The 19,260-nt window shown below is 43.9% G+C and overlaps 1 protein-coding gene across 1 annotated transcript in view; it reads right to left on the bottom strand.

The window, feature by feature from the left end:
- LOC131483349 (zinc finger protein 260-like) overlaps nt 1-16,225 on the bottom strand; it is a 34,176-nt gene extending 17,951 nt beyond the window's left edge. Inside the window, exons 1-2 of the mRNA XM_058681284.1 lie at nt 16,134-16,225; nt 5,711-5,768 (exon numbers count right to left, since the gene is read on the bottom strand). Of these exons, the coding sequence (XP_058537267.1) occupies nt 5,711-5,746 (36 nt within the window). The 5' untranslated portion in view covers nt 5,747-5,768; nt 16,134-16,225. The remainder of the gene's footprint in view (nt 1-5,710; nt 5,769-16,133) is intronic.
- Nucleotides 16,226-19,260: the final 3,035 nt, after the last annotated feature.

The raw sequence follows: 19,260 nt of genomic DNA, 5'->3' as shown, positions 1-19,260 counted from the left end.
AGATATTAAACACCCCAGCTCTAGGCAGCTGTCTTTTTGCATTGTACCTAGGTAAGTGTTACACAGGTGAGAGAAAATCAGCTAAGAGCTGGTGGGCATCCTGGGTCTGGTTAATGTTAAATATGTGTTAACTATACCAGTGTGTCATCATAGCTGCATATTCTTTTTCTCCTTTTCTTTTATTATTATTATTTTTTAAGATACATGCGAGGGACCTCAGGGCTGTGTTAATGGAGTTGCCAGCAGCATGGGGGCTGCCAGGGGTAACTGAGTCAGCTCAGACTCATACTTGGAGCACTAGCAACAGCCATGGATGCCAAGTGCTGAGTGAATCCTGGGCTTGTGGGTAGCCAAAACACCAACCGGCACCGGGCTTCACCTGCTAGCTTCACCCAGGGGCGAGCTTTAGAGTCTTGGGGTGTGGAATTGTTACCTAGGGACATTCATGGATAAGGCCACTGTATGTGCAGGTAATGAATGAATCCTGAGGGACACCCAGTGACAGGGCCACTGCACTTGCAGGAAAATGAGGGGACTGAGACATGGTGGTTTGGAGGGGAGAGACTAGAAGCACTGTATGGGTCAGACTGATACACCAACCCATATGGGAGTCCTGAGTAGGAATTCTTAGTGAGGAATATTGCTGACCACCACATGCTAGCCCATGCAAAATTAGGACTGGGGATCTGTCAGAGAGGGCTAGACCCCACTGCCCGACTGAATGTCGGAACAGGGATGGGTCATATTAGGCAGGGCCATGACATCAGCATGTGAGAGAACCAGGTCCAGGGGTAGATTCTGTGGGGGATATGTGGGCCTATAGCTGTGGAAATACAAGTCCCACTGGTTAGCTCAAGAGCTGGGAGGGTGATGGGTTGAGCCACGTGTGATCATAGAACCTGTCAACATTCGCAGGTACAGACACCGAGAATAATTCAGGCAGGTCCAGGCTACAGCACCAGCATATGCATCCTAAAAAAGGGTGTGCAGCAGTCTGGGCAACAATATTCATAAGCTCTTACAAGGGCAAGATGGAGGGGCAGCCTATGCCGGGCGAGGGCCTAGCACCCACTGACATGAGATAGATCCGGGTCTGGGAGTAAGCAGAGTAGGAAAACTTGGGAAACTCTCCTGCTGGGTCATAGCTCCTGCTGGTGAGCATATGATCCAAGTCTGGGGGTTGGGCTAGGTGGTCAAGGTGGGCAAGTTAGCTCCACCTATTGGCAAATGTGTGGGCTGGCTGTGCAAGGGGGCAGACCAGGCAGGGCCAAGCAAATCTTAACTCACCAGCAAGTACAGAAACCAGGCTGGAGTATAGGCCATTCCAGCGAGGCTGTCACACCTACCAACTTTCATGGGCCAGAATGGGAAGAGACTGAGCCAGTGCAGGTTACAGTATCCACCAGCAAGAGTTGGGACTGGGGCAGGCTGGGCTTGGCCAGGCTCCAGCATTTGAAAGCAAAGGCCAAGACAGGTGAGGGACTATGTCAAGCTGGGTCAGAGCAACCACTGGCACAAACAAGATCTATGGCTGGGAACAGGCCTGGTTAGAGAGCTAAGGGTATACACTGACTGGGTTGTGGTTCCTACTGGGGAGTCTGAGGGCCTGAGTAGGGGCTGTTATCTGGTCTGGACATGGCTGCAGTTTATTTGGCACAAGTGTGGACTAGGTCTGGTGTGTGTAGACTGAGCTAGACTCCAACACACACTGGGCTCTTGAGAACAAGGCTTAATGTAGGATGACTAGGCTACATCTCTCCCAGCTGAGCTATGTATGAGCTGTGTCTGGGTGTAGACGATCCTGGGCTGGGCTGCAATACCCAACAGAAAAAACCAGAATGGGTTGAGGGTCAATCAGGAAAGGCCACTGTTCCTGCTAAGACAGGTGATGGACAAAGTAGGGCTGGACCATGATCCCACTAAACTGGCATTGGGATAAGTTCTCATGGAGGAGCTTGTGGAATTCCTCTGTTGGGACACAGTCCCTGCAGATGAGCTCAAGAACCATGACAGGGAGCAGCCTAGGCCAGGCCAGGTTATGGTACCCAAGGGCATACCTTTGGCCCAAGTCTGGAGCAAACCAGACTAGGCCAGTTCATATCACCCAGTGGCAAAAATGAGAGAATGGTATGTGGATCATGCTGAGTTGGGCCACAACACCACGCAATTCACATTAAGGATGGGACTGGCGGCTGGTTGGACTGGCTAGGCTGTAGCTCCCACCTATATGAGCTTGCACTGGGGACAAGCTGGGTTGGGCCAGGCTGTAGCACTCAATGGCAAATGCCAAGGTGAACTATGCTATGCCAGACTGGGTCACAGCACATAACCATCACAAGTGAGACCCACGGGAAAGCAGGCAAACCCAGTAGGGGGGCTGCAGGGAGCTCTGCTTACTGAGCCACAACTCGTACTGGTGAATGTGAGAGCTGGTATTTGGGCAGACCAGTCCGGGCAGGGATACAACACATGTTGGCCTGCATGTTTAGTGGAACAGGGAAAATGCAAGGTGGGCAGACTGTACCTACTGGTACGTGTATAAGCCAGAGTGGGTGAAGGTTGGGTTGGATGGGCTTTGCCACAGCATCACCTAGCAGATGATGGCTCCAGTGGGGGGCAGGGGAGAGTAAACTTTTTCAAACTAAACTGCAGAAACACCTGGAGAGTGCAAGATCCAGGAATGGGAGACAGCCCATGAAGGAAACAGTTAGCACCTCTCTGATAGACTGCAACACTCATTGGTATGTATAGAAGAGAGGGCTGGAGGCAGATCTGATCCAGCAATATCAACTACCAACATGTGCTTAAGCTGATTGGGGTGATGGAATGTGCTGGACCCTCTGTTGGTATGCACACACACAAGAATCAGGTCTGGGATCACATCAGATCAAGTTTCTTTGGGGATTCCCCCAATTGAATCACTGGATTTAGAACTCCAACCATGGAGAGAACTGCAGGTTCCATGGACTGATCATGGAGGGTATGTGTCAGAGCCAGGCTTCCTCAGTGGCTTCGATGGAGCAGTGAACAGCATACTCAGCTGCACACAGAGCATTTGGCAATACATTGGAGCATGCACTGGACACTGGGTACCATAACAGAGTACAAAGAACAGAACAAACCGATCAACTACCCCAACAAGTGTTGGAGTTGAATATGTGGGTAAACGGAGACTCTAAGATGGACTATATCAACCAGTGGATTCTGGACAGATTTCATTGTGCTTGGAATGGCGAGACTGGCAGTAACTCAGTTCTGTTGTACTATCAAAATCTCATGAGCAGGACCCTCAGAGCATGCCCCACATCAGGGATCATGGGATGGTTGGGAGGCTGGGTGTGGCTTCTCCCTGTATGTCCTCCCTTACCCAGATACAGGAAGAAAAAAAAAAAAAAAAGAGAGAGAGAGAGAGAATGTGGTAATGGTGATCTCATCTAACTTGCTGTAGCCTTGACCCACCACCCCAAACAACTATGTAACAATCACCAAAACTAAAAGCAATTAAAAAGAAACTAAACAGTCCCCAATCTACAGAGTATAAAGTGTAGTGGTTTTTAAATTCCTTTAAAAAAAATTACTTACTTAAAAGTGAAGGTTACAGAGCAACACTCAAATCCAGCCAGACAAAGATGTTCCCTCCACTTGTTTACTCCCCATGTGGCCACAAGATGCAGCATTCCTGTGGAGGGGTGCAGGTGTCCAAGGAACTTGGACATTTTCTGCTATCTCCCAAGCACATGAACAGGAAAGTAGATCAGAAGGTAAACATCAGGGACCTAACTGGTCCTTACTTAGAATTTCGGCATTGCATGCAACAGTGTAGCATGTTATCTCAAAACATGCCACAAGGATCGCTTAAATAAATCTGGTAATCAAAAGTCAGGTTGGTTTTCCCATTGAACCTCCTCTTCATCCCATACCTGATATACGATGACGTTATTTGGCATTTTGCATAATTTAAATACCACTACTGGAAAAGGAACCCTGAACCTAGATGGAAAGATATTTACACTGCTTTTACAATATCACTATTCACAAAACATAAAATGCCAAGGTGAAATGGCCTGTGCTAGTAGGGAATGCAACACCCGACCAGCACTCCTCCCACTGGTTTAGGTGAGGGACGAGAGTGTGATGGGCAGAGCCGGGGAGAGATGCGATACTCATTGGTTCCAATAGAGGTCGGGGCTCAGAAGAGAACCAACCCAGGGGTTACAACCACCAGCTGATCGGAGTGATGGACGGTGGCGGGCACTGTGCTTACTAGTTGTACATGTAGGAGCCTGGACTGGGAATGCCTCAAAGTTTTTTTTTTAGGGGGATTCCCCTGAACAAAATGGAGGAATCAAAGCATTAATCAAAAAAAGATGGAAAATGGAGTACATGAATCAACCACCTCAGCTTTATGCTTGCAGCGGAAAACTGGACAAGGGGAAACCCTAAGACGGACTATGTCAATCAGTGGACTCTGCACCAGCCTCATCATACCTGGACTGTTGCTGATGATATGTTGGAGCTTCTAACTGATTGAGGTGACGCTCTGCTGGCTCTGCCTACAAACCTGAGAGGGCCTCCCTAAGAGGCCGTTGAACTTGAACTGGACAAGTGGGATGCTGGACTCTGTATGGTGTAAACTTTTAATTAGGGAATCTCAACGGAACTTGAGCTGTGGTTATGCATCAAGGTGAAGGAATTCATGATGGGGGAAGGGTTTGGGGTGAAGGGGGGGGAATCCCAGTACCTATGAAATTGTGTCATGTAATACAATGTAATTAATGAATAAATGAATATTAAAGAAAAAAAAAAAAACAATATCACTATTCACTTGACAGGATGAATGACAGAAAAAACAAATGTTTTATGCAATTTTTTTTTTTTCTGAATGCATTTACTAGCTGTGACTGTGTCAGACTGACTCCAGGTCCGCATCTTGCATCTCACACATGGGTGTGACATATGCAAATACTTATACCACCACCAGATGCTTCTCAGATGCATTAGCAGGAGGCTGGATTGAAAGGGTGGAGTAGCCAAGACTAGAATGAGGTGCACTGTAATTACATGCATTGACCCCACCATACTGACACACCCTTACCCTGTTGAACTCATTTTAATACCGCTGTCAACTTACTGTGAATATCTCAGACAGGGCAAATTGCAGTCATCTAGCGGATAAGTTCTCACCTTGAACATGCCAGGATTCCACATGGGTGCCAGTTCTGATCCCGGCAGCTACACTTCCCATCCAGCTGCCTGCTCATGGCCTGGGAAAGCAGTCAAGGATGGCCCAAAGCTTTGGGACCCTGCACCCATGTGGGAACCCCAGAAGAGTATTTGGGCCCCTAGCTTCATTTGGTGCACCACAGGCCATTTCAGTCACTTGGGGAGTGAATCATGGGATGGAAGAGCTTCCTCTCTGTCTCTCCTCCTCTCTGTATATCTGACTTTGCAATAAAAATAAATAAATCTTTTTAAAGGATATATATATATATATATATATATATATATATATATATATATATATCTTTAAAATATATATTTAAAACAGAAAACCTGGAGAGGAAGTTTCAATCAGCTTTGACAGTTTCAATGTTTAGTTATCACAATTTTACCTTCTTTCTCTCACACTTTTTTCATTTTAGTTTAAAAACTATCATCATGCTCCTCACATACCATGGAAAACAAGCTGAGAAGTAAACAAAGAACTTACTGAAGGCGTGTTGGTGTTCTCCAGCCTGGGAAGCATGTAGCAGGCCTCAGGGCTACACCTGCAAGAGAAGGTGGAGAGAGGGAGTTATGCATTGCTCTTGATTGTTCCTAGCCTCTTTAGTGGTTCCCACTGTGCTAAGTCAACTTGGAGGCAGACACAGTGGCTGGAAAATAAAAGCCATCAGCTTCCCTGGGCAAGAATAGTGCCTTACAAGTGCCAAAAAGGCATCCTTGAAACAGTATCAATAATTTCAATAACTGGCAGTGATTAAAGTCAAGTAATCATTAGGTCAATGCAAAAAATTACAATTTATGTAAAAATAATGTTCCTGGGACTGGCACTGTAGCCTAGTGACTAAATTTCTCACCTTGCACCTACAGGGATCCCATATGGATGCTGGTGTTTATCCTGACTGCTATATTTCCCATCAAGCACCCTGCTTGTGGCCTGTGAAAGCAGTCAAGGACAGAACAATACCTTGTGAGACTGCACCCATATGGGAAGAAGCTCACAAGACGAACTCACAAGAAGCTCCTGGCTTCTGATTTGGCTCAGCTCCGGCCGCTGAGGTGACCTGGGGAATAAGGCAGCAGATGGAAGATCTTTCTTCTCTGTTACTGTAAATCTGACTTTCCAATGAAAGTTTTTTACAAATTAAAACAATCATAATGTCACTGCAAAGCACTGACTTATTTTTTCAACAAGTATTGTTCACATTACAAAATACCATAGGAAAATCATATTGTCACTAAAATGTATGTTTCAGAAAAATAACTGGATGGTATTAAGTACTTCAACATTTCTACATTCAAAGTAATTTTCTCTATAACTATATATGAAAATTGAATATAATATTAAATCTGTTAAGTTTTCTAGTAATTGTTCCAAATGAAAGGTCCTCAGTCTTCAATGACACTTCCCAGTTCCTAAACCCTCAACAACACTTGACTTTGCCATTTCATTTGCCTCAGCCCATAGAACATCCATAAATATGACAGCAACATAGTTTGAGAAATCCTTTTATTTTACCTCATTAAATAGTTACATTATGGCAACAGCAAGAGAAAACCATTAGATTCGAATGAGTAAATGTCCTGAACCAGGAAGCTGGGCTGCTGCTTGGGACAGATAATATCTGATACCCAAATGCCTTATTTATGCCTACTGGCTATGTAACACTTCCGATGCAGTATCCTGCTATTGTGCCTGGAACACGGTAGGTGGGTTCCAAGAATCCTCTGGGAAACCTAGAAGCATTCCTGTTGTTGGACTAAGCATGGCAGGGCCCTGACATCTTGGGAGTGAATCAACCCATTTTCTCTCCTATTCACCTTTCAAATATACATAGTATTTATAAAAATGGTTACGAAGAAACACACCTCATCTAGAACAACATATTTTAAGTTGATTTGTGGATATATCTTGGTGAGTAGCAAAGAATTACATTTCAAATTCAATTCAGAGAGCTTCACAAAGATACTTCTACAACTGACATTTTTATACGTATTTGGGCATTCTACTTCCTTTTTTTTCTCTTTATTTTATATTTAACTTTATGATCCATGGGCTCTTGGATTTCCTTTACTGCAATTTTCTATGCTATATGACCAGCAGTGATCTAACACACTACACCACAACGCAAGCACTAAAGGTTAGTCTTTTTGACTCATTACTACCAAAAATATTCTTATGTACCTTAGGTATCAGTCCATTTTTTTTTTAATATCTTACACCCGATGATTCACTCCCCAAGTGACTGGAAAGGCCAGTATACACTGATGTGAATCCAGAAGCCAGGAAATCCTTCCAGGTCTCCCACGCGAGTGCAGGGTCACAAGGCCTTGGGCCGACCATGACTACTTTCCAGGCCACAAGCAAGGAGCTAGATGGGAAGCGGGGATGCTGGGATTAGTACTGGTGCATATGGGATTCCAGCATGTTCAGTGTGAGGATTTCAGCCTCCAAACCAGCATACCGGGTCCTAATTGTAGTTTTTTTTTTTTTAATTAATTCATTCTATAACTTATTCTTCAACAGACAAGCACATTAATGTTCCCTTTCCCCGAAACTCTCGACCTGAAACAATCATTGTAATTCATGTCACTATGTGTGACCATCCATTATGGTTACATTTATATTCAAATGCAAAATACCATAAGAAGGAAAATCATGTTTAATGTGGGTTGGAGTATGACATAGTAAAATAAACTTGAAAATTTTGAAATAATTTATTGCATCACTTTACAATGTTAAAAATCACATAAGAATGAATAACAATTTAAAAAAAATCATTATTTTTCAATTATGACCATCACCACCATCAATTTTTAGCTATTTTCAGCTTCTAAAACTTACTGGAGTTGCTCATAGTAGTAACATTACTGCTTGGGACCAACACAACCCAGAGTGCCTGGTTTGAATGCACACGCTGTCGCTGTCCTGCAGCGATGGACTTGGTGCACGGAGCCGATAATAACATGCTTGGACTACTGACTGATGATCAATAGCCACAATTTATTAGGGGCAACAGACTTTACATGCTGAGGGTCATACAGGATTAGGGTAGAGATACTTAGTTCATCAACAGAACCATCAACTGTTTCTATGCCTTAGTTTGGAAGTCCTTTTGCCTTGTATATTACTTCCCACTCAACTGTTCTTATACAAATGATATCTCATCAGGTATACAAAAGGTAGCCATACAGTTGTTCTCATGCAAAGGATATCCAATCAGTCACACACAAGACATCCATTCAGTTGTTTATCATACAAATATTGTCCCATCAACTGTAATCCTGTGCTCCCTGACTACGGTCACTGACCTACAGTCACAATGTCCTCCTACACACACCATGCCTGATTCCATTATACCTACCAGCACAAATCCACCCGGGGGGCATCACTGAGATGTGAAGTTCAAGTAGACATTTCAGTTATGTTGAATACTTAGATTTAACACATAGCTTCTAACTACTAACAATTATGTGTTTATTTATTTATTTATTTATTTATTTATTTGAAATGCACAAAGAGCTTGCATCTGGTGGTTCATGCTACCCACTCTGACAAGAGCTGAGTCAAGCCAAAATTAGAAAGGAGGAACTCCTTTTGGGTTAAAGATTTATTATTATTGTTGTTATCATTATTATTATTATTATTTGGAAAGTCAGGTATACAGATGAGTCAAGTCAAAGTTAGAAATGAGGAATATTATCCATGCTCCCATAGGGATAGTTAGAAACCCACTTTGGTGGCACATTTTTGCTGTCTAACCAGGAAGTTGCTAATTAGAAGTAGCCAAATCCTGAGCTAGCAATCTTGAAAGATAACATGGGTATCCATATCACTTGATAAACTTGCTCTGCTACCATACATGCCTCATTAGCTCCCAGTTTTAACGTAATCTAATATGGGACAAGAATCTGGGTAGGGAACCAGCTTCTGAGAGTACTCTCTCTCCATGCTCTCTGTCCTGGCCTCTAAAACACAAACACACAAACACACAACAAGATGGCACCAGCATCCTGTGGCTAAACATCCACCATCAGTGCTGCTTCAACTTAGGCTGTTCTGCTTGCAATCCAGCTCCCTGCTAATGGCTAGGAAAGAGGTAAGGATGGTCCAAGTACTTGAGCACCTATGCTTATGTTGGAGGGCTAAGAAAAACTCCAGGCTCTTAACTAGCACCAGCCACCTTCAGCTAGTGAGAACAGTTAGGGAGGGAACCACCAGATGGAAGATCCCTCTCTGCCTCTGCTTCTTTTTCTGTAATGCTGCCTTTCAAATAAAAATACATTTTAACAGAATATATATTTCAAAAAAGAAAAAGAGAAGAGGCCCAGTCCTCTCTGGACTTCTCCCTAATACCATTAATACTTCTAATCCAAAGTCACTGTAAATGTGCTGCTTCTATAGAGATTCTCCCACAGTGGATGCTGCATATGGTGAAGATGGGATCTAGGTGTCCTCAGGATCAATAAAGAGCCTTATCACCCTTGCAGGCCCTGGGCCCATACCTCTCAGCACCACTCAGCAGAGCGTGATCCTGGCAACAGGCAACTGAGCACAGAAAAAGCAGAGCTGTCATCTTCTGGCAGTCAGCAGGAGGTGGAGGGCTGTGTTCTCAGTTGCAATTGCCTGGTCATGATGCAGGAGGGAGGAACGAGTTCTATTGTCAAATAACACTAAGTCTCCCTGCCTTGATCAAATCTTGAATTTTCTTCAAATATGTTTTTTTCTTTTTAAGGAAGATAATTACCAGAAACTATATAATTGTGAATGTTTCAAAATGCCTTAGGTTCCTTTAGAAAAGGATGCCCATGGACAGAAGAAACACCACGTGAGGGTACAGGAAGCTGGGGGCTGTGAGTCGGCCAGGGAGTGACCTCAGCAGATACCAAATTGATTACCACCTTGCTCTTAGACTTTCAATCATTAAAAACACAAGAAATCGGGCCCGGCGGCATGGCCTAGCGGCTAAAGTCCTCGCCTTGAAAGCCCCGGGATCCCATATGGGCGCCGGTTCTAATCCCGGCAGCTCCACTTCCCATCCAGCTCCCTGCTTGTGGCCTGGGAAAGCAGTTGAGGACGGCCCAATGCATTGGGACACTGCACCCTTGTGGGAGACCTGGAAGAGGTTCCTGGTTCCCGGCATCGGATCGGCGCGCATCGGCCCGTTGCGGCTCACTTGGGGAGTGAATCATCGGACGGAAGATCTTCCTCTCTGTCTCTCCTCCTCTCTGTATATCTGGCTGTAATAAAATGAATAAATCTTTAAAAAAAAAAAAAACACAAGAAATGAATGACTGTGATTCAAGACAGACATTTGATAGTATATTTTTATGGCAAACAGAACACACTCTTCTTTTCAACTATACTTCTTACTGCCAATGAGAAAGAACCCATCAGAGTAATATAGAAACCACAGGTTATGACTTCAGATGCCTAACACTTAAAGAACAATAGCAACAGCAAAAAGTCAAATAAGCAACTTAAGTACTGACCTCAAAGTCTTAGAAAAATCAAGAAATGTTTAGGAGTCGCAAAAGGAATTTCAAAATAATGATTGGTGAAGAAATGAATAAACTATATTAAGCAATACTGAAGACAATGCAAATATTGATTTTCTGTGCTCGCTTCGGCAGCACATATACTAAAATTGGAACGATTTTTTAAAAGACAAAATTAATGAACCTTTATCTAGATTAAGAAAAAGTAGAGCCCTACATGGTAGACTCACAGCTAAAGTGCTCACCTTGCAAGCGCCAGAACACCATATGGGCACTGGATCTAATCCTGGCAGCCCTGGTTCTCATTCATCTCCCTGCTTGTGGCTTAGAAAAGCAGTCGAGGACAACCCAAAGCCTTGAGGCCCTGGACCTGTGTGGGAGACCCAGAAGAGGTCAGGGCTCCTAACTTTGAATAGGCACAGCACGGGCCGTTGTGGTCACTTGGGAAGTGAATCATCAGAAGATATTTCTGTCTCTCCTATTCTCTCTTTCTCTCTCTCTACATATATATCTGACTTTACAATAAAAATAAATAAATCTATAAAAAAGGAATTAATTCTTAAAAAAGAAAGAAAAAAGGTAGTCGTGATCATAACAGACTGAGAAGAGTGAGAGGCCTGGGGAAAGGAAGGAGGTAGAACAGGGAGCAAAGAAAGTGAGAGAGAAGGAACAAGATCCAGTGTTCCATCCCAGTGCGTGGTGACTACAGTTCACAATAAGCTTATGCAGAAAACTGGAACAGAGCACTCTGTTTACTGTAAAAGCAAAGCTACATGGAAAGCCTGGGCACCTGGTTTACTCAGCTTAGGCTGTATATGTACACAAATACTGCACTGTACCTTGAGATAGTATTCAAGTACCTGTTGATCAAAGTTCTGTGAAGGTTTTAAAAATCAGAATCATCTCTTCACAGTAACAATATCTAAAAAAAATTAAACAGTCTCGATCTACACAGTATAAAATATGTTTATTGCTTTTTAAATTCTTTATTGAATTTTTGTTTTGTAAAGTATTTATTCATTTTCACTGGAAATTCAGATTTACACAGAGGAGACCAGAGAGAAATATCTCTCATCCACTGGTTCACTGCCCACATGGCCACAACACCTGGAGTTGAGCTGATCTGAAGCCAGGAACCAAGAGCTTCTTCTGGGTCTCTCATGCACATGCAGGGTCTCAAGACTTTGGGCTGTCCTCTACTTTTTCCCAGGTCACAGGCAGAGAGCTGGATAGCAATGGGAGCAGCTCGGAGAGGAACTTATGCCCTTATGGGGTCCTGACATATGCAAGATTAGGACTGTAGCAACTAGGCTATTGTGCTAAATTCTTTCTTTTCCAAGAAAATGTAATCTTACTGGTTATTTTTTTTTTTTACCTTTTATTATTATCACTTTCTGATGATTTCCATAGGCCCTGGGATTTTCCTTACCCCCTCCGTCTTAACTACTTAAAAACAATTTACTTATTTGCTTAAATGTGAAAAGTACACAGCAAGAGTCAAAGACAGACTGAAATCTTCCCTCCACTTGTTTATTCCCCATGTGGCCACAAGAGGCAGCAAAGTCCAGGACAAAGCCAAGAGCCTGAACTCCATTCTGATCCCCCACAGGTGTGTAGGTGTCCAAGGAACTGGGACATTTTATTCTATGTTCCAAGCACATTAGAAGGGAGCTACAGGGCCCAGCGGCGTGGCCTAGCGGCTAAAGTCCTCGCCTTGAAAGCCCCGGGATCCCATATGGGCGCCGGTTCTAATCCCGGCAGCTCCACTTCCCATCCAGCTCCCTGCTTGTGGCCTGGGAAAGCAGTTGAGGACGGCCCAATGCATTGGAACACTGCACCCGCGTGGGAGACCCGGAAGAGGTTCCAGGTTCCCGGCTTTGGATCAGCGCACATTGGCCCATTGCAGCTCACTAGGGGAGTGAATCATCGGACAGAAGATCTTCCTCTCTATCTCTCCTCCTCTCTGTGTATCTAGGTGTAATAAAATGAATAAATCTTAAAAAAAAAAAAAAGAAAAAGAAGGGAGCTACATCAGAAAGTGAACAGCACATTACAACTGATGTCTCTCACATTCTTTTAAACAAATAATAGAGAAATTAATCAAAAAGTACAATGTGATTTTGGATGTTGAGTCATTCAAAGAAAAGCGTTTGATACTAAATGATGGTATAAACCTTTACTTTCTCCATTCTGATACCTTTTAACATATAAATCTTTATTCAAACTGATACTACCAAAAATGAACAAGATTGTTGCTCTTGATACTAAGTAAAAAGAATGACAAAAATTACACACAGCATATAGGATAAACGAAAATGGTTTGGATTATTCCTGAACTTCTCAAGAAACTGGGAGTATACCTGAATTTCTAAAGAAATGAGACAGTGTTATTTGCAATTGGGTTTGCATTATTTGCAAATACACTTTACAGACTCCAGGGAAACTACTCAAGGAGAAACTTAGAAGATATATCCATGATAACCTAATAGAGGACACAATATGCAACCATCCAACATATTCAGTTACAGTGAGGAGATGTGGGCATCTAGTAGAGTGGATGAGAAACTGCTTAGGAGACGCTCACCCTACACGGACTTCCTATGTTTGTGTTACGGCTCCACAACAAATTCCATCTTGCTGCAATTTGACTTTCTGGATGGAAACAAGAAATTTCTCAAGTATGCAAGTCCTTGCACCTGCTAAAATGGACAGAGATTTAGTTCCTGGCTCCTGTTTTTGGCTTGACCTTGTCACAATCTTGCAAGAATTTAAAGAATTAATTAGCAGATGCTACATCACTCTCTCGCTCCACGACTTTTATAAATGAAACATACTAACAAGAATTACTTGTTTGAAATGATAAGAGAAACATAATTGCAAAATGAAAATTGGCATGGATGTTTGGCACAGCTTTTCACACACAATTATGAGGATCACATGTTTCTTCCCAGTGATTCTAAACAGAGCAGCGCATTCTTTAAATGTAAGTCTCATAAAAGAACAAAGGAAAGTCCACACTGACTGACAGTGATGAGTATTAGTTAACACAACAGTATAACTACTCAGTCAGTGGTAACTGCTACTCAGCGATGTGATTAGAGATCTCAGTTAACACTACATGAAGAAAACAAGTCACACCAAATCGTAGAGAAACACAAAATAAGTGTACATGAAGGAAATGTTAGATTGCAAACATTCTACCCTATCCATACTTCATACACCATCAGAATTTATCCCCAGTCTGGAACATAATATTGTCCCACATGCAAAACAATTGCAATGAATTAGCATATGAGAAATGAAAAGCAAGACAAGTACTGTCATCTTATCAAAAACTAAAGCAAAGGCCAGCATTGGGGTATAATATGTAAAGCTGCCAACTGCAACACCAGCATCCCATATGGAATCAGCCGTTCCACTTCTTTTCCCAGCTGTTAATCTCCTGGGAAAAGCAGTGGAAGATCAACCAAGTGCCTGGGCCCTGATCACTCACAGGTAAGACCTGGAGGAAGCTGCATGCCCCTGGACTCAGCTTGGTCCAGCACTGGTTATTTTAGCCACCTGTGTAGTGAGCTAGTGGGTGGAAGATCTCTGTGTCTTATTTTTTTTTTAAGATTCATTTATTTTTATTGCAGTCAGACATATATATATATATATAGAAAGAGAGAGAGAGAGAGAAAGAGAGAGTAGGAGAGACAGAAACATCTGCTGTTCGCTGATTCACTCCACAAGTGGCTGCAACTGCCGGCACTGTGCTAATCCGAAGTTAGGAGCCAGGGACTCTCTGGGGTCTCCCACGAGAGTGCAGGGGTCCTAAGGCCTTGCGCCGATCATGACTACTTTCCCAGGCCACAAGCACAGAGCTGGATGGAAAGCGGGGCTGCCAGGATTAGAACCGGCGCCCAACCCAAATGGGATCCCAGGGCGCTCAAGGCAAGGACTTTAGCCAGTAGTCCAAGGCGCCTGGCCATTTCTCTTACTTGAACTCTCATTTGAACATAAACAAATAAAACAATAAAAAAAAAAAAAGAAAAGAAAGACCTTTTTAAGATCTATTTATCATACCATATCACTTTAAAAATTTCAGTTTAAGAAATCACAAACACCTCAAAGTTTCTTTGGAGATCTCCCCAATCGAACTGCTGGACTCAGAACTCTAATCAAGAAAAGACAGAAGACAGAGCAGATCAATCATTCATCTCAGCTATATGTTGGCAGCGAAAAATGGGGCAAACAGAGACTTTATACTGGACCATATCAATCAGTGGACGACCTCATCGAGCGAAACTGGCAGCGATTCATAACTGGAGAACTATTAACACCACTCGAGCACATATCTCAGAGCATGCCCCACATCCGGGACTCAGGGTGGGCGGGAAGCCGGGTGGGGCTTCTCCCTCAATATCCCCCTTTACCTCAGATACAAGATGGAAACAATATGGACATAATAGTATTACCCACTTCCCTATCCCCCTGAACCTTTTTTTTTTCTCTTTTTCTTTCTTTAACTGTAATTAACTATGTAAAGATTGTCAACAACACAATAAAATAGATTATAAAAAAAAAAAAAAAGAAATCACAAACGTCCGACAGTACTAGGATTTAGTCACCTTTGGGGATGGAAGATCAAAGACACCAAGACACCGAGACTTCAATTGACAGAGGATTTTTTCAAATAGCTTGTCTACAAGGTCGCTGTGCCACCCCAGGCCTCTGCCAAGCACAGCGCCAGCACCACATGCTGCCCCTCAACCTTGCAGCAAAACTCCCAGGAAAACAAGGCTGTCTGTTCTAACTGCTGGAGTCTGTGCTGCTCTGGTGTCAGCAACAAGAAAACTGCCCCAGACCCTTAGGAGGAGCTTCACTGAGGATTGAGCTGGGGGATCCAGACGCTCTTCATCAACTCAAAATATACCTTTGCATAAAGAAAAAGGAAATCCTGCCTGACATGAAGGTTGAACTGACCCCGAGCACTCCCCCCTCCTCACTGCACAATGGCTTCAACTGGGAGTCCTAGTGTTCAAGGTCAGTGCTGCAGAGTGAGGAACCCAAGGTCCCCCTCCTGGCCCCCGCCTGCCCCAGGGCCTCAGGAGATGCTCTCACACACTCACCCTTCCCAGCTTCTGACCAGTCGGGGGTCCTGCAGAGGCTCCTGCGGGGAGGGAGCTCACAGGGCAGCACTGGCTCAGCCACCTGCACCTCTCCACCAGCACAACCAGCAATGCGCCTATGGCGGAACCACACAACAACCTCCCGCCTGCTGCCACAGGGCTTCCTGGACGCGCCTGATTGGACCGCTCCCACACACCTTGACTACGCATGACGTCACAATGCGCAGCCAATCAGCATCACAAAGGGCAGAAGGCAGTCAGGTAGGATTCTGGAGGGAGGGGGAGTGAGAGGCGCGGCTTCACCTCAGGCTGGAAGGGGCCTCCTCTCTTGCAGCTTGAGCCTTCCAACAACAGGGGCCGCTGTCGCCTCTCACATCAGTCCACCTCCTGGCCTCTCCTTTCCTCCTTGCTTCAGGTTCAAGTCTGGAAACCCAGAAACAGATGGCAGGAGTCTCAGATGCAACTCACTGAATGTTCAACAGATTCTGGGACTTTTTTTCCTTTACATTTGCTTTTTTTCCCATTAGTTCATTCGACCTTTTAAAATGCCCAACTGAACTATACTTGAAAATAAATAAATTAATCTTTTCAATCTCATTTCTGCTACTCATGTTCATTTCCTGGTCTGTATTTTTAATTTCATAGTGTTCCATATCTGTTTCTTATGAGCACATATTGATTTGATTCTGTATGTTGATCTCCTACCCAGAAATCTTGCTTGACTCTCTCCTCTGTTTAAATTTGGTTTTCCACAAAAGGGCCATTAGTGTACATTTATAGTTTTGCAGCTTAAAACATGACCATTGGGCTCAGCGCGAAAGCGTAATGGTAAGGGTCCTCTCCTTGAATGCGCAGAAATCCCATATGGGGCGCCGGTTCTAATCCTGGCAGCTCCACTTTCCATCCAGCTCCCTGCTTGTGGCCTGGGAAAGCATTCCAGGATGGTTCAAAGCCTTGGGAATCTGAACACGTGAGGGAGACCCAGAAAGAAGTTCCTGGCTATTGGCTTTGGATTGGCGCAACACTGGCCCTTGGGGCCACTTGGGAAGTGAATCATCAGATGCAAGATCTTCCTCTCTGTTTCTCCTCTCTCTGTACATCTGCATTTCCAACAAAATAAATAAATCTTACCAAAAAAAACTTGATCATTCTGCTACAATTTCTTTCTGTGTTTCATTTTCTGGTTACGCTTTCACAACAATGTGTAACAGACACAGAGAGAAGAGGGCTTGTCTAGATACAATCTAGCAAAATAAAACCAGCAGTGAGTGATATATGTGATTAATATTCTATGCATATTTCCTGTGTTACGCAGTATATATTTATATCTGTTGCTTGGTTTCCAGAATGTGTGGCTTTTGGTTTTTGTTTTATAACACATCTCTTGTAAGCATTTTTAAAAAATTTTGTTGGAAAGTCAGATATACAAGAGGAGGAGAGACAGAGAAGATCTTCCTTCCACTGATTCACTCTCTAAGTGGGCACAATGGCCAGAGCTGTGCCAGTCTGAAGCCAGGAGCCTAGAGCCTCTTCCCAGTCTCCATGTGCATACAGGGTCTCGTGGCTTTGGACCATCCTCAACAGCTTTCCTAGCCACAAGCGGGGAGCTGGATGGGAAGCAGGGCTGCTGGGATTAGAACTGGTACCCAAATGCAATCCCGGCACATACAAGGCAAAGGGTTAGACCACTAGTCTACTACCCCGGGCCCTGTTTTAAAACATCTTACGCCAAAGTATTTCAGAAAATCCTCTCATAATCTCGTGAAAGATTACAAATTTTATGAAGAATTGTTTATACTGCTGAAATGTATTATTTACATGCAATTTCATTCTTAATGACTTACTAATTTATTTTGATATATATTTATTTATTTGTCGGGAAAACAGATTTAACTAGAGAAAGAGAGACAGAGAAAAGGCTTGAATCTGATCGTTCCCTTCACAAGTGGACACAACAGCCAGACCCAAGTTGATGAGAAGCCAGGAGCCTCATCGAGGTTTCCCCTGTGTGTGCAGGGTCCCAAGGTCCTGGGCCATTATCTACTGCCTTCTCAGGCCACAGCAGGGAGCTAGATGGGAAGTGGAGTGGCCGACACATGAACTGGTGCACATATAGGATCCCAGCACATGCAAGCAGAGAATTTAGCCAATGAGCCATTGGGCCAGACCCCTAATATTAGTTGATTTTGTTAATGCATTGCCACAGTGGCTGGTTTTCACTATATGCAACACAAACTTGAGACTATAAATGGATCCCCACATACTGTGCTGATTTATGTGTCATGCTCTGTATTTCATGCTGTGTTTTAGGAACTTATACAAGCCTTGTCTGCCTCCTCATGTCTCGAGCCCTACATGTCTGGAGCTGGGCCTGGATGCGTATAACTCTGACCTTGTTTCTGGGACTATGGCTCATCGGAAGTTTCAACACCTCACATGAATGCGACCTGTGCTCATCCTTGCATCTTGTCATTATAGAAATCTATCATTTGGACATGACACAGTAGCCTAGTGGCTAAAAGTCCTCACCTTACACTAGCAAGGATCCCATTTGAGCAATGGTTCCAGTCCTGGTGGTCCCACATCCCATCCAGCTCCATGCTTGTGGCCTGAAAAAACAGTGGAGGATGGTCCAAAGCATAAGAACTCTTATACGCATGGGAGACTCAGAAGAAGTTCCTAGCTGGAAGGTTAAGATCAGCTCAGCTCTGGCCATTGCAGCCAAGTGGATATTCCTTGTGCCTACAGCATAAGCCAGCTGCCTGTAAAGCAACATCATTTACTTTGATCAATAATCAATATTTCCCTCCACCCTCTCCCATCTCTCTAAGTCACACTGTGCTCTACCTGCTTCTCACATCTTACTCCTTCCTTCACCCTCCTCTGTCTGAAGTTCCCTAGCTAGCTTTCCTCACTGAGAATCTGAGCGGCTACAACCACTTCTCCCCTGTCCCTCTCTCTTCCTCTGCTTGAAATTGGAGTTTTTCCAAGGTTTAAGCTTTTTCCTTTCTGTTTTGTATACTTCACCTACACCCTCCCCTAATCCAGAGGGATGCGCTTAAGGACAAGCTAAGTAGCATCTACTGGCAAACAAATCAAAATGTTACTTTCAAAGCTTGTTCAGTAACATGCTACAACACAGCCCTCCAAAAGTAATGAATATTCAACCAGAGATGTCTACACCTTCAATTTGATTTAGGGCCTGGCATATTGGTCTAGCAGCTAGAGTTCTCATCTAAAATGTGCTAGGACTCCATATGGGCACTAGTTCTAATCCCGGCAGCCCCGCTTCCCATCCAGCTCCCTGCTTGTGGCCTGGGAATGCAGTTGAGGATTGCCTAAAGCCTTGGAACCCTGCACCCACATGGGAGACCTGGAAGAAGTTCCTGGCTCCTGGCTTTGGAATGGTGCAGCTCCAACCATTGCAGTC

This window comes from Ochotona princeps, chromosome 25, assembly GCF_030435755.1.
Source record: "Ochotona princeps isolate mOchPri1 chromosome 25, mOchPri1.hap1, whole genome shotgun sequence".
NCBI lineage: Eukaryota > Metazoa > Chordata > Mammalia > Lagomorpha > Ochotonidae > Ochotona > Ochotona princeps.
Note: the sequence above shows the minus strand (reverse complement) of the source record. Positions and strands in the feature narration are given on the sequence as shown.